Source organism: Ambystoma mexicanum, chromosome 6p, assembly GCF_040938575.1.
Source record: "Ambystoma mexicanum isolate Mex_15411 chromosome 6p, UKY_AmexF1_1, whole genome shotgun sequence".
Taxonomy (NCBI): Eukaryota; Metazoa; Chordata; class Amphibia; order Caudata; family Ambystomatidae; genus Ambystoma; species Ambystoma mexicanum.
This window is the reverse complement of record NC_090935.1, coordinates 1,460,351,102-1,460,366,061: the sequence shown is the minus strand read 5'-3', so window position 1 is coordinate 1,460,366,061 and position 14,960 is coordinate 1,460,351,102. Positions and strand designations below refer to the sequence as shown.

The 14,960-nt window shown below is 45.0% G+C and overlaps 1 protein-coding gene across 1 annotated transcript in view; it reads left to right on the top strand.

The window, feature by feature from the left end:
- Positions 1–1,902: 1,902 nt before the first annotated feature.
- LOC138510848 (low-density lipoprotein receptor-related protein 4-like) overlaps positions 1,903–14,960 on the top strand; it is a 495,073-nt gene continuing 482,015 nt past the window's right edge. The window contains exon 1 of the mRNA XM_069626521.1: positions 1,903–2,125. Within this exon, the coding sequence (XP_069482622.1) occupies positions 1,903–2,125 (223 nt within the window). The remainder of the gene's footprint in view (positions 2,126–14,960) is intronic.

Sequence of the window (14,960 nt, the reverse complement as noted above, 5' to 3'; positions counted from 1 at the left end):
CACACGAGTGCGACATGAGTTACCAAGGTAACTCAGTCGAGGGTGCCTAAACCCCCTCCCACACCCCCTGTGGTACCCAGACAGAGTGGCACCACTTTTGGAGGCTTCTGTGGAGAAGCCCGCCAAAAAGTGGAACAAAGGTCTCGACTTGGGTTGGAGTCACAGAAGAGAACACAAACGCCATTTTAGAATAGAGTCTTGGCAAAAAATACCAACCGGAAAATTAATATTAATTAAATAAACCAGCGGTATGTTCGAGGCTATGAGAATTAAATAATTAAAGTTGGTAGCCTCGAACAATGGGAAAATCCCATAGGAAAATATTTGCGGTCGAATTTAACAAGTAGTTTCCACTGCCACCAGCCGAAACTCGATCAGGGGGGACGGAGACGTGCCCCCTCGACTAACAGACCACAGGGCAATCGAATTGCCCCGACCAGTACGTCCACAATATGATGGTTTGTACTGGTTTATGTTAATAATTTGGGACTAGTAAAGCCAATGGTGACTTTACATGCCCTGGGAGACAGTAGTCAGTCCCAGGGTATGGAGTCTATGGTGGGGTGTCACTATGACACCCCTGTGTTACTGCACGGAGGGTGCTGTGTAACACACATAGTAAAAACACTTGAGACCCTATGGAGTAAAGGACCCCATAGCCCATAAAACACATTACCAGTCAAAGGAACACCATAAATCATGTCCAAGAGTGGGAGAAAAAGTGTCTCCCTCTTAGCAGGAGGAAAACACAAACTCCAGGAATCCAGCAAAGCTGCTGGGGGACTCACTAGGTTAGGAAATTTAGCCTAAAGAGAGAATTCTCCCTAACACAACCTGGTTGTAAATCAAAGATGCTTCAGTGATTGAAAGCTGATATTTCTGGATTTTCAGAATGCATTGGGGAAATTCTTTCTTTGATTGAAATTGTTCCTAGGGTGTGGATTGGGAGAGGATCTGCAAATAATGACAAAACACATCCTGTGTTTACTTCTTGTTGATGTTTGATGTAAAAATGATCCATTGTTGCTGTCCATGGTTTGCTTGTGATATTCAGTTCAAATTGCGGCCACTGGACCTAGACATCCCGACTCTGAACCTTGTGACGAGCATCAACTTCAAACATTATGCAAGAAGTGATCTTGTACTGTGTAAAATGGCTAATTTGAATAACCTTAAGCTGCAGAAGTGTTCATCTTCGCATGCACTTTTCATGGCTTTACTTGCATCTCTGCACATTCAGAGGAATGTTTGTCTTGAGAGAATATTTACTCTTTAACAAATGCTTGTAGGTCTGTGGTATGTAAAAAAAAAAAAAATAAAAAAAACACATTTCAACTAGATGTCACAGCAATTTTTAACATTTGAATGTTTAGCATGCCTGTCATGCGTTTATGGTCCCCTTATGAATGTCACTTGGCCTAGAGGTCACAAAGTGAGTTTCTACCATGGGATGGTGAAGTGAAGGGGTGCAAATCCTTCACGTTACAGGTAATCTTTCCGTTCTTCTGGCCAATGACCCTAATGATGTAAAGGCCACAATCTTCAGTTGCCAGTTCCTTGCGATCGCGCTGAATTTTCTTTGCTTGACGTGTATTATTTTACAGTCTAGTAGAAAAGGCTTGCAAAGGTGCTCATAATGCCACCTGCAGGCTCGGTTATTAAATTCAAGTGTTGAGTGTGGCATTGATGCCTCGGGCCTTAGTATACCAGAGAATGCAATAGATTTGGCAGGTTATCTGGAGATCATGAAGGACTCATGTTTTTACATTATGATCATTTGCTATATTTCAAGTGATGTATTTTCTGTCGAGTGTAATGATCCTGTTCAAAGGTAACCTAACTTGAAAACTAGATGCATTTGAGATCCATATAATCCCCGCATGGCTGCCCATTGTAAAGCGAATGACGCTTAGCGCTCGTATCTCTTATGAATTTCAGAAATGTGGTTGTGAAAAGGGATTCCGCCTGGGCCGTGACAAGCGCAGTTGCATAGACATAAACGAATGCAAGGAAGTTGAGCCTCCGCCCTGCAGCCAGAGCTGTGTGAATGTAAATGGAACATTCATCTGCACCTGCCACCCCGGTTACCTTCGGGAACCGGACGGCAAAACCTGCAAAGTGACCGGTAAGGGAAATTTAAACTACTTTGAATTGTCATCCTCTGCAGCTTTAGAACTCCTTCTCAAGCCCTTCCCAATCATCTCTCCAACACAGCTCATGGGCCCCTTCAGTACTGCAAGGAATTTAATCCACATTCTCATTGTATTAGATCTGGAATTGAATTTGCTTTATTTGAAATGTTAATTATGCTTCTCTTGTCATTCATCCATCCTCTGAAACTGTATACCGGTGTCTGCTCGGAATGCCCCCACAATTCTCCCATTTCGTAAATCTCTCAAAGCATGGCTTTTTCAACGACCCCTCACCAAGGCCTAATTCCAGTGGATGCCCTGGCTGACACACAGACCCCAACTCACAGTACTGCGCTACTCTAAAATGCCAATGCCAATGCTGGCTACCCACACCATGTACAGTGCTACCCCCAGCTAAAGCTGTGCTTTAAACAATAAAATCAAATCACTTTTTGTGCTTTTTTAGGAATACTGTACTTGCGTGTAAACACTTCGTTTTCTTTCCTCTTATAGTCTGCAATGCTTAGTCCTGATTTGCTCTAGAGGTGGTGCATTTTCCCATCTGTTTTTCTGAGACTTGTATGAGTTGTTTCCAACAGTCCTAAGCAGTCAACATTTCTGATATCCTTTATCTCATGCCATTTTAATACAGTTCGTGGTCCAACGAGCAAATGTCATGACCTCTTTGGGCAAGCAAAAGGGAACTACTAATCTCATATTTGTAGTGAATGTTCTACTGGTGATGCCCCCTGTTTGTAGTCCTAGTTTGAAAGCTGGATAAACTACCAATTTCAATTCAGGAAGTAGGTTCATTTCCACCATGTGGGAAAAATATACCTGACTTTGAGACGTCAAGACGGATGTGTTATGCTCACAATTAAGTGTTTGATATATTTAACCTCTTGTGAGCATGATGCGTAGCACATTTATGCTGCTACTTTAAAGTACTTCTGGTAGCTTGTGTTAACATTGAGCCAGAAAAACATGCGTACACACACACACACACACACACACACTTGCTCTTAATTCCTAACCCGGCTTCAATATGGTTTGCACGTGTTCTTTAATCTGCCCACGTACATGTCGCTAACGTCCACACATCTCTCCACTATAAGCAATTTCCTCTTATTCTCCAGATCTTTTGCAACCTTGCATACAGTGGATTATTTTTTTCCTTTCTTGTCCTGACAATACTGGCTATGCACTAGTGTTGCTTATCTTTCCATTTGCTCCCATTGGGTCCTGTGCTTGCAAAACTTCCTGTGACTTTCCTTCGATGCTCCTCAATCCATGGGTCAACACTCTCTATTTCTCGCTTCTATGATTTAATTTACTGGTCTAAATTGACACTTTAATGCTGATTCTCAAGTATTTTTAATTTTGTGCCATCCCTGATGAACGTCACATTTCTATTTCGACTGCATCAAGCTCTGGCTCATTGCCCACACTCTTCAGTCTTTGTTTAATTAAGGTGAAGGTCTTTTCTTCTGTGCACCTTTATCCTCAACTGCCTTGTTTTCCTCCTTATTCTCTTCCCAACTCCTTTAGTTTTGTTCCTTAATTACTCCATTTTGCATCACTACTTGTTAGATTTCCACTTTTTCCAGGCATAACGTTTGTCCTTTTCTTACTTTTTATGCCCATAAGGATTATTCTTGTGCTGTGTACTTTTCATACTCACTCTTTATTGTTGCTCTTCATTTCTTCTTGACCTTCTGGCCTAGGTTCTTACAAGATATTCAACTCTTATTTGTTGCTCACTCCCATTCACAGGTCTTTCCCTCTTGACCTGCTCTTTGCAGGCTTACTTTCCTGGCAAATCTTCACTACCCATACCTCCTGTATTGTCTTTGACGAGAGGAGGAAGCAAGGCCATCAACACCTTCATTCATTTCCACTCCTCACCCCCTTTTCGTCATCTTTCCAATAGGCATTCTTTGTGTTTTCTGGGCCCAATCCTGTTTTAGTTATTGTAGTGCGTGAGTGAAAATGAGCTGAAACATGCCACCGGTGCACCGCCATTTTAGACCTTCACTTACAAACTGCAATGAAGTCTAAGTTTACCGCAAGCTCAGTTAGGAGGCAGACATGTACTTTTGCAGCATCTGAGATATTTTAGTGTGAAGTAGATGAGCTCATGGCATAAGAGTTTTGCATCGCTTGTTTAAGGACAAGCCGAGAGGGGAGACAGATGTGGAGGTGCACTGATAAGGGGTGATGGGATAGAGAGCATGAGAGGAGAGCTGGATTTTTCCACTCTTGCCTCCATGTCATGATGCCTACCCCCGGGCATCCGGATCAAGCCCATCAGCCCCGGGAGCAGGCATCCAGACATTTACAAAAACCCCAGCAGCCCCAGCTAGGGGCTGTCTGGGTTCAGTCCTGGCGCCGTAGGCACCAGGCTCATAATAAAAATCAGTCCTGGCGCCATAGGCGCCAGGCTCATAGACATTACTTACCTCATGCAGACCATGCTGCAAATAAATCCAAGCCAACCTGAGGCCTGGATGGGACTATTTTACTACCGGGACTATTTTTTACTCAGGTGTGGTCCTGGGGAACTTCTTTCCTGGGACTACTTTGGAGGCTATTTAAACCACGCCCGAACAGCAGCACATGCTTTGTGTTCTGCATCCAGCAGCGTGACTCTCACCGTGCCTGCAGCCAGCATCCAGTCTTCTGCCACGCCCGTGTGCCTGCAGCCAGCATCCAGTCTTCTGCCACGCCCGCCTCGAATCCGGAGCTCCTAGAATAAAGAGGAAGAAAAGGACAAGGTTAGAAAACAAACTTATTTCAAATTCCTCACCCGATTCCGGATCAATTTCATCTCCTGACCTGGAAAGTACATCCGTCCTGCACGCGTCACTTTGCCAGCTCCAGCACGGCGCCATACTCACCAGTTCTCACAGCATCTTTCGATCCGGCACTGTCCATTTCTTCGCCGTACTCCGGCCCCTAGGGGCACAAGAATAACAAGGTGAGCCAAGGGAATCAACAAATACCTCTTACCACCATAGACTTACCTGATTTACCACCGGCGGTATTATTCTCCGTATCTTCATATGCCGCATCTGTAAAGAGGGAGAAAAACAACACGTTAACGCATGCAATAGTTACCGGACAGCGTTGGGTAACACAGACTCTTACTTGAACGACAGCAGCAGCAGCTACGAGACCACCTTCTCACAAACTCAGTTGCAATTTAAGGAAGGAAGGGGACAAGAGTGAACATCGAGCACATTGAACTCTTTGAACTTGATACTTACCAATCCCGGCAGGGACTTCAGAATCAATACTTACCGGAACTCTCCCATCGCCTTCAAACCAGTGAAGTAACTGGTATCTACGCGCCCCTGCAAGACACGCAGGATGGAGAGCTCATCTTCTACAAACATAAGGTGAGGTTGCTAAGGGGATATCGGAGGTGATTAGTGGGGGAGAACGACAACAGTTGGGAGGCCATCACTAAAACCCACAGGTGGCTAATCCCTGTCTCCTCTTGCAGGAAAATACTACTTCGGGTCCAGCAGACAAGACTAGGCGGGCCAGTCCAGTCATCTCTGCACTGCGCATCACGTTGACAGAGACAGCAGCTGTCCGGGTCCGATCGACACCCCTGTGGGGTCCAGGTGAGCGTAACACTCCAATACTGCCGGTCTGTCCATTGGCTGAGGGCAGTCGGTAACTTATGTGAAGGCGGTGTCTCTGATCCAATAAGAGGTAGAATTTGCCATGGTAGTTGGAACCCCGGGAAGGAAGTCTTGCTGAGAGGGAGGACGCTCCGCTCCAGACTTGTTAGATGATGTGATCTCTGCCTACCTGCCTTGGGATTGGGTGGTGTTGCCTTGGTCAAGATGAAGGTGTTTTCTACAACTGCATTAACAGTGATGTATTCTTACTAATGTATCTATATGTAATTAGTTGCATTTATGTTAGTGTTTTGTGTATGTTTATGGAGTAGGAATTAAAGGGTCGTAAAGAGCCAATTATATTCTAACTGATGGTTTAAGTGTGTATTCCTGAGTCCGAGAACTTTCATTCCTAAAAGGGGTAATTACTTCTGATGTTTTACACATGTCTGGGAAGCAGAACTGTTATGTATAAACCTTGTTTCAGATATCTCCATTTACATACAAAACCAGCATCAACACTTGCAAGATTCATCCTTAGTAAAAAAAAACTAAAATTTGTGTTGGCATTGAAAGGTCTGCGCCTTTAAAGAATTCAACCCTATATATACACAATCAGTATCTTTACAGTTTATTATGTAGCTCATAGCAGAACTGCACACCCTTATTCAATTAGTCATAAAAAAATGGTTTCAACCACACTCTACAAAGTTCTAGAAAATGCAGGCAAATTACCAGGGAATTGGTCAGATCCTCCTCATAACCCATGTGACATCTGCACATGGCATCCCCATATCTCCATTTTGTAAGTTTCCTTTGTGGTAGATTTACTCTTACAAGTAGGAACCATCTTCTGCAGGTAGGCAATGGCCTAGGGATATCTCCTTGCTTGCTATGCCGATATTTGGAATATAGTGTGAGTGAGGGAAGCTTAATTTTCTGCATTTCCAATTACTTTCCCTGTTTGCTTTTCTCCATGTTTCATTCCTCACGCTACTTTTGTTCTTGACCCGATTTATTTCAGCTACCCTTAATCGACCAAGTATCAGACAAGTTAATTGCTGCATTGTAACCTATACTTGGTCCCTGCCTGTGCTGACTTAATTGCAATTAGTTCACTGTTCTGATTAATAGGTCGCACATTTTTCTTTAGGAAGTAAGCCAAAAATTGTAAATTTGCTTCTGTGCCTATAGTGAGCTCCAATTCCAATTGGGGTCCCTGGTGGAAGTCCTGCTATCTGTCTTAAGAAATGGTTCTGCACCATTTTAATTCAGAACATTTGATGTCACCAAATTTTGCTACCGTAGAGAACCATAGTTTGTATCTTTGTAAACCTGTAGGCACTCACCCAGCCTTCTTGCACCATACATATGGTAACATCTCAAAATACCTTTGCGTTCCATGGCTGTCTTTCCAGCTATGTTTTTATATTCTTAAACCACTCCCCTTTCAAAGTAAATGTCAGACCCCAGTATGGGTGGTATTTGGCAATATCTACTCTGGTGTTGTCTAGCAGCCAGTTATGTTTTGCCCTTTCTCCCAAAAGCCTTAATTTTGGATTTTCAATTTGTGCCTTCTCGGATATTTGTAGCATAACTTAAAGCATTTTTTTAAACAAACAAAATAACTTTGTGAATCACTTCCAATGATACAGCATATTGTTCGTCTGTTCAACCTCCCCCTGCCCACCAGCCTATTCCACTCACAGTAGCCACCTATGGTGTGTGTGTGTTACATTGCTTGAATATCTCGCCATGTTTCTATTCCTTAGATTGTGGTGGCGCATGTGTATGTGTTTGAGTGTCCTTCCTTGTAGGGGGGGTCAATTCTTGAATGAAGTGTTTCCAGGCCGCTAAATCTATGCTTTGCTCCTCTTGGCCCCAACGGGATGCTTTTTGCCACACAGCAGTTTCTGCCAGTGCCCATTTCTGGATATCCCTCAACCACACGCTGATCACTGGACCATAACCCGCTTTACACCCCATTGCAAGACTGAGCTATGCCAAGATATATGCCAGATTTCTCATTTACTGGCACGTCTGACATCCCAACCTTAGCTAGAGTCTGGGCCCCTCCCTCCCAATATTGGCGTATTCCCACACAGCCCCAAAACGCGTGTCTGTTCTGCATTGATCAGGCCACATTTCGGACAAGCTTGTTCAATTGTTACCAAATTTTGCAATTTTTATTTCCCCCCCCCCCCAGGAGTTAATTATGCTTTGTGACATGCAATTGCATCAACTGTAGTTTCACATTTCTGGACACTTTTTTTGTGGTACCCCATGATCCTACTCCAAGCTTCATGAGATAGCTGCTCTCGCAAATCTGCTTTACCAACAATGCCTAGTTTGAATTAGATTATAATCTGGTCTCGCCGTCAATACCTCATATAATCTAGACACTGCATGTCCCCCTTCGGAAATAAGTGTTTTGACCCTTTCATCCTCTACCAATACTTCCTCTGGTCCCGGCCATTTCAATTTTATTGCATGGAGAAGTGAGTCATAGGTTATATGTTGCCCTGCATGTAGTCCCAATTCCGAAACTACTTCATTAGAGGTCATCAGTCCCTCATTCAGTACATCTCCCAGTGTCACCACCCCTCCAGTTTCCCAGTATTTCCTAACATTCAGCCTAAATTGTGCCTCCTCACTTTTTAGCATAACCAATGGGATCTGTGGTGAATATGGTTTGTTGTCTTTGCCTAAGAAGCGGCAGGCTCTTTGCCACATCATGCCTAGCTTCAGCAACTGAGGGGGCTTGCGGTCATGTGAAAATGTAGTGCATGCAGGTTGTAGTGACTATGTCTTGGGTCTGTTTATTCCGACAGGCAGTACGTGGCAAACTGTAGTTGGCATGCCACAAAGTACCCATCTAAGTATGGCACTTTTTTTACCCCTTGTATGGTCTTTGTAATTTCTCTAGCAACATCCTACACCTCAAGTTATGCAACAAGAAGCACCGGCAAGCAGTATTCAGTTTAAGAAGGTTTTGGGTATATTAAATGTAACATTTGTAAAATAATGAAGCAGCCTTGGAAGCACTACCATTTTCAGCAACACGGCCCTTACCATTAATGGAAGCGGCGGCTTGGCCCAAAATTTCATCAAATTCTCCATTTTATTCACCACCTTTAATGTGTTATGTGCATGTTCTACTTTAGGGCCATGTCATGGAAAATGTCCACCTGAGGTATATGAATGTTGATTACCCATTTAATCGATAACTCTGGTAACTCCCTCCCAGTCCTTCCCTTCAACCCTGCGAGGGGGAACAAACTTGATTTCTGTGCATTTATCATAATCGTAATCCCCGACAGGTCTGTATAGCGCTCCGGCACATCTAATATGTATTGTAAATTAGGCATATCATCTGCATTCTGTGAGATAAAATGTGTTGCCCCTAATTCTGATGCCGGTCTCATGGTATTCTTGCCAAAGGTATGCCGCCAGCAGCTCTAAGGCCAATATGAATGACATAGGGGACCAGGGACAAACTTGCCTAGTGCCTTTGCTTAACCCCCATTGCTCTGACTCCCGTCACCGCGTTACTGTATAGCAGATTGACCCCCTTTTATGTTGGTCCCATCCCGAAACACTTCAACATTGCTGGTAGCCAAGGCCATCTAACCGAGTCGAATGCCTTGACTGCATCCAGCGACGTTACTGCCATAAGCTGTGTTCTGTCTGTATGGTCGATGACATGGTGCAACTGTCTTAAATTATAGGTAATATTCAAATTCGGGACATAACCGGACTGATCTGGATGTATGAGTTTATGAAGTACTAGCTTCAACCTGTTAGCCATCAAAGTCGTCAGTATCTTCCATCGTAGTTATGCAATAAGAGGGGTCTGTAAGAGCCACATTCAGTATCAGGCTTGTTAGGCTTCAGTAATGGGACTATGATTGACTCTCTTAATGACCTAAGCAAAATGCCTCTATCCAGTGCTTTGTTCAACATAGCCAGCAATTGGGACATAATCTTTGCCATGAATTCTTTGTAGAACTCACTTGGTAGACTGTCTGCGCTAGGAGCATTACCTGTCGGCAACTCTCTTATGGTGTGTTCCAGCTCCTTTTGGGTTATGGGGGTTTTGAGCTTTTCCGCCTCTTCTGCATCTAACTTTGGAAGATCTATCAGCTCTAAAACTTCTGTCTGACTCATGGGTTACCAATATCTCCTCATATATACAACTCATAAAAACATTTGTTTTTGTCCTGTTGTCTCACGGATCATCCCATCCTTAGCCGCGACTGCCCAAATCACGCTACATTGTGATTCACTTTTGTACAACCTGGCTAGCAAGCATCGCGGTTTATCCCCTTCAGCATGCTGCCTTTTCCACAAATTTTCTATAACTCAGTTGACCTAATCTGTCCCAATGTACTAAGCACTCTTATTGTAGGGCAACGGCCTCGCGAGCGTTTCCACTGGATGAGTTACCCTGACTGTTGTCTTCTACTTTAGTTTTCACTTTATGTAGGTCACTCTATTGCCGCTTGAACTCTGTTCGCTGTAGCGATCGCAGTCTCCCTGATCACCACCTTGAAGGCCTCCCACAATGTGCCTGCTGACTTCACATTACCCATATTATGATTGAAATAATCCTGCACCCCTTATCTTGTGTTCACGAAAAGTTTTGTTCTTCAGAGACTCACTCCCGAGTCTCCATGTCGGGATTTGTGCCCTAGGGATGGGGATTGGGAGGGTGACTCACCATGTGACCACCAGCGGGGCATGATCTGACAACACCCATGTTTATATTCCACGCTCCCAAATTTGCCTAAGGTATCTTCTCCCGCCAAAATATAATCAAATCTTGTGTACATGTCTAGGGGAGCAGTGTAATGTGAATATTTGCGGGCCTGTGGGTGTAAAACCCGCCAATTATCTGAAAGTTTGAATGCTTACAACAATGTGCCCAGGGCTTTGGTGGCGGGGGCTGGATGCGTCAATTTGTCATCCGACTTATCCATTGTAGGGTTGAGTGTGCAATTGAAATCCCCTCCCGATATCACTGTCATCCCTGTGTGAGATTATTAGTGAGTATAACGTGCAGAAATAAGCTGCTGTGTCTTGGTATGTTGCATATGTATTAATACAAAATTCTCTGCGTTCCACCTGACCTCGCATCACAAACATCCTGACCCCTTCAACTTGGAATGTCTCAAGTACCTTCAAAGGTACCGACGGTGCGCCCCATATCATAAATCCTCTAGCATACGCAGAGTATGTTGAGCCCAGCGTCATGCCTCTCCATTTATTAGCTAGAGTGCTCCATTCCTCTCTCATGATGTGCGTCTCCTGCAGAAGCACAATGTCTATTTTCTTACGCCGTAAATAAGTCCTAGATCTGTTCCGTTTAATGCAACTGCTGAGGCCCTTGACGTTCTAGGATACTATATTAAGTTCCCCCATGACACTCAAAGGTTCTAACATGTACACTTATTCTAATGTTCAAGTTCAGCATATACAGTGTGGATTCATAGGTTAACCCTAATCTAACTACCCCCTACTCCCCAGTACCCTCTAGCCCCCAACAATACCCCATCTCAAACCATTATGCTCAGGCCTCCACTGCTCCAAAGTCGTGTCCTGGTGCATGGGGCGAAGCAGGCGGATACTTATCCGCTAGTACTCAAACAAATCCCCTCTGAGGTGTAGGACGCTCCTCCATGGTGTGATCTGAACTGAGCACCATGCCCTTGGCAACTCTTGTGTTCAAGTATGGCTATACATCGCTTCTCGGACCAGCCTCTGCTCCGGTTGGCAAATTCTGCTTGTCCAGCCATGTGTGTGCATCCTCGGGGTTATCAAAAAAGATGGCGCGACCCATGTAAATTACTTTCAATTTCGCCGGCTAAAAGTTAGCCGTTCGTAGACTTTTTCTTTTTTATTTTTTTTTTACCGATATGTAGTACATCTGTTGCTTCTGTACCTGTAGGGTATAATCTGGGTATGCAGTTATCGTGGCTGACGTTCGTTGGATTGTACCTCCCTTACGGAAGTACTCCAGAATCTTCTCCCCATCTCTGTAGTTCAGAATCTGGGATTTATTAGCCTTGGCTGGCCTCCAGGCGGTGGTTTCCTCAACAGCAACCCATCCACCCTTTCGACCATGAAGCCTTGGGTGAGGGCACCCAGGCCGATTTCTTGTTGCAGCATGGACGCTATGCATTCCATCGGGTTTGCCCCTTCTCCTTCTGGGAGCCCAATAATTCAGATTGTTACATCTAGCCCTTCCTTCCGCGTCTTCGACCTTGTCTTCTAGATTACGCACCTGCTGCTGCAGTACTTGGGCTTCTTTGGAGGTGCCCTTAAGGCTGCTGGTATTCTCCGTCACTGACTTCAAGTGCACCTGTGCATTCAGCAAGCACCTTCACATCTTGTCTGAGCAAGTTCGCATCTATAATGATGGCGTCTATTTTAGCTTCAAGAGACCCCTTCATGGATGCTATAACCACTAGGATCTGGTGATCTCCTTCCGCCAGTAGTTGCTCTCTTTGCAGTGTTGAGGTTGCTTGGGCCGGGCTCTCAGTTTTGGTGCATGCTTCCAAAATGAGCTGATTTCCTTTGCTCTTTTGAGATTTAGACACCATGGCTTGTTGCATTCTGATCCGCAGCACCCGTACTAGTGGTTTTGCCACCTAGGCACAGGGACTCTACCCCTTGCCAGTTTATCACTAGTTGGTTTTCCACTATCCCTTCACTTGCTCGCTGGGGTACTGTCGCATCTGCCAGGTTTTAGTGTTCAGTATCGGATAGTGACTTGGGGGCTGAGTAAGTTCTTTACTTTGCTGCAGCATGAGCCTGTTTCAATGTTCTTTCCCATTTATCTCAGCCAGCCGTGTGTAATTTGTGGGTCAAACCTGTTGACCTTTCCGAAGTCCCAGCTAGCTTGCGTTAGGAGCACTCAGTGCACGTTGGTCTGTGCGCTCCTAGTGTCCATGGTTTCCCGGCATGTTGGTACACCAGTCTTACTCTAGGACCTCCATAAAACGCTGGCGCAGTGCTGTGCCCCCTGGATATGGTGGCGTCCTGTCCTGCGGGTTGCCTGGATAAGCCTTCACTCCACGTGCAGTGGGATGTGCACTTTCTGCAGTGCCTGGTTCTCCTGGTTATACCACTAGTGTGTCACACACAACTCTTGTGTTCACATTCATCTGTGCTGTTTCGCCATACTGATATATGGCATTCTTCTTTATGGCAATAGCATCTGCCTCTCATTGTCTATCAGTCGGGCTGCAATTTTGTAGCAGGTGATATCAAAATATGCATTGTCCTGCACTCCCGGGTCGTGCCTTCTTAATGCAAGCTCAAGTATATTGTTCTATCGTGCACATTAAATATAGTGTGTCCCACCCCAATCTCATTGCCTGCTGGCAGCAGGCTTAGCAGTTCCTCCAGCCGCCTGTCTTCCCTGTATGTACGTTGCACAGGGTCCGCTTCAGTGGGGGTGGGTTCGAATATTATATATGCAACACAGCGTTTATGCCGTGAACGCCAGTCGCTTCAGCTGCTGTCCCAGTTTCTGTACAATACCATTTCCATCTGCAGTCGCCTCATCCCTCCAAACGTTGCTCTTATAAGAATGAATTGGCGGCTTGTCTCCATAGACGCTGCCTTCCACTGCCTCGTGTATGGGACTGCCCGCTGCAACAATGTATCCTTCCGTTACCACGGCATATGTCAAAGCCGTCGCACCTTGTGCTCCGGTCCTGCTGTTCTTTCCTCTGGTGTGCGGCGCAAGTGAGGGGCTCCAGCTGCAGGTCTCACTGAAAGTTTGCTGACCATTACAGGCTGTCCTGTCCAAAGTTACGCCAACTTGAGCCTGCTTTCCGTTTTGCAATCGCTTGCTCGGCAACATTGGATCCAGCCGTAGGTACTTTTATGAAACTCGACCAGGTCACTAGCAGTTTCCTGTGGCTCGTGGCAGTCACTCCGTGCAGTAGCGTACCTTCATGATACAATTCTTGGTCTCTTCGCGGCCGCCATCTTTTTTTGTTTTCTGCAATCCGGTCTTGCAATCTAATTTCAGCCTGCTTCATGTCCTGCCTTCATGTCCTGATCTCAGCCTGCTCACATATATGCACCACCGCTTTATGTACTTGATGTCTCTTCTGTGCCGAAACGCACCCTGCAGCTTCTGTTTTTTTCAGCGGATCATGTCGGATTTGCAGGAGCTCCTGAGGAAAACGTCCTACAGCATGGCTATGTAGCCACGCCCCCGGCATAACTTAAACCTTGCTGGAGTTCTGCTGGTTTTGGGCCAAAAGTGTACATAAGCACACTTTATGGCACAGATTTCACCTAGGGGTGGGGGGGGGGGCAGTTAACGGTGGAACAAGCTTCTCCCTGCTGTTTGGATAGAAGGCAGATAGAAACAGAATGAACACCGATAGGGATTCTGTACAGGTGCATCTTTCTTTAAACAAACTAAGGCTGCGGTATCTTTATAGCATAATTGTACCCCATTCAGGAGGCCTTTAGGCATACCTAAAGAATCCACCGTATTCCACATGTTGCAATCGACTGAGTCAATAGCCTTTTCCTCATCAAGAAATGCTGCTTACACATGCCCCCCGTCTTCTCCATAATGGTGTAAAGGGTAGAGCAGTGATATATCATACTAAACAAGTCTGGAGCGACTTCATGAGCCCATTCGTCTATTCTGGACAGTAGCATTTTTGCAAATATTTTGAGGCTTCCAGTAAAGATATAGGTCTGTAACCTTGAGGATCATCAATGCTGCCCTTTTTTTTTATTATTGGCACAATTGTGCTTTTCCTCCATGACTCGGGGCACTTGCCTGATTTCCAAATTTTATTAAACATTTTTGACAAATTAGGGACCCACCAGTCTGCTAAATAAATGAAGATTTCCGGATACATACCATCCGGACCTGGGCCTTCCCCGCTTCAGTGTTGGCTATTGTTTTGTTCTTGTCCCTAGCAATTACTGGAATGGCAATTTATGAATAGATTGGGGGATTTTTCTTCCATTCCTACTCCCCCTCCTCATCACAACCCTTTGATAGTAGTTTCCAGAACAATTTTATAGTGCTTGTGGCAGTGGTCGAACTGGGCGGGAGCGGTCGGTAGCGGTGCTCCTCTACTGTTTAAGTTTTACTGTTCCTATACTTTTATTTCAAAAAGAAACCGTTCCGGAACAGTTTCGTTTTAAAAGAAGTGTAAGA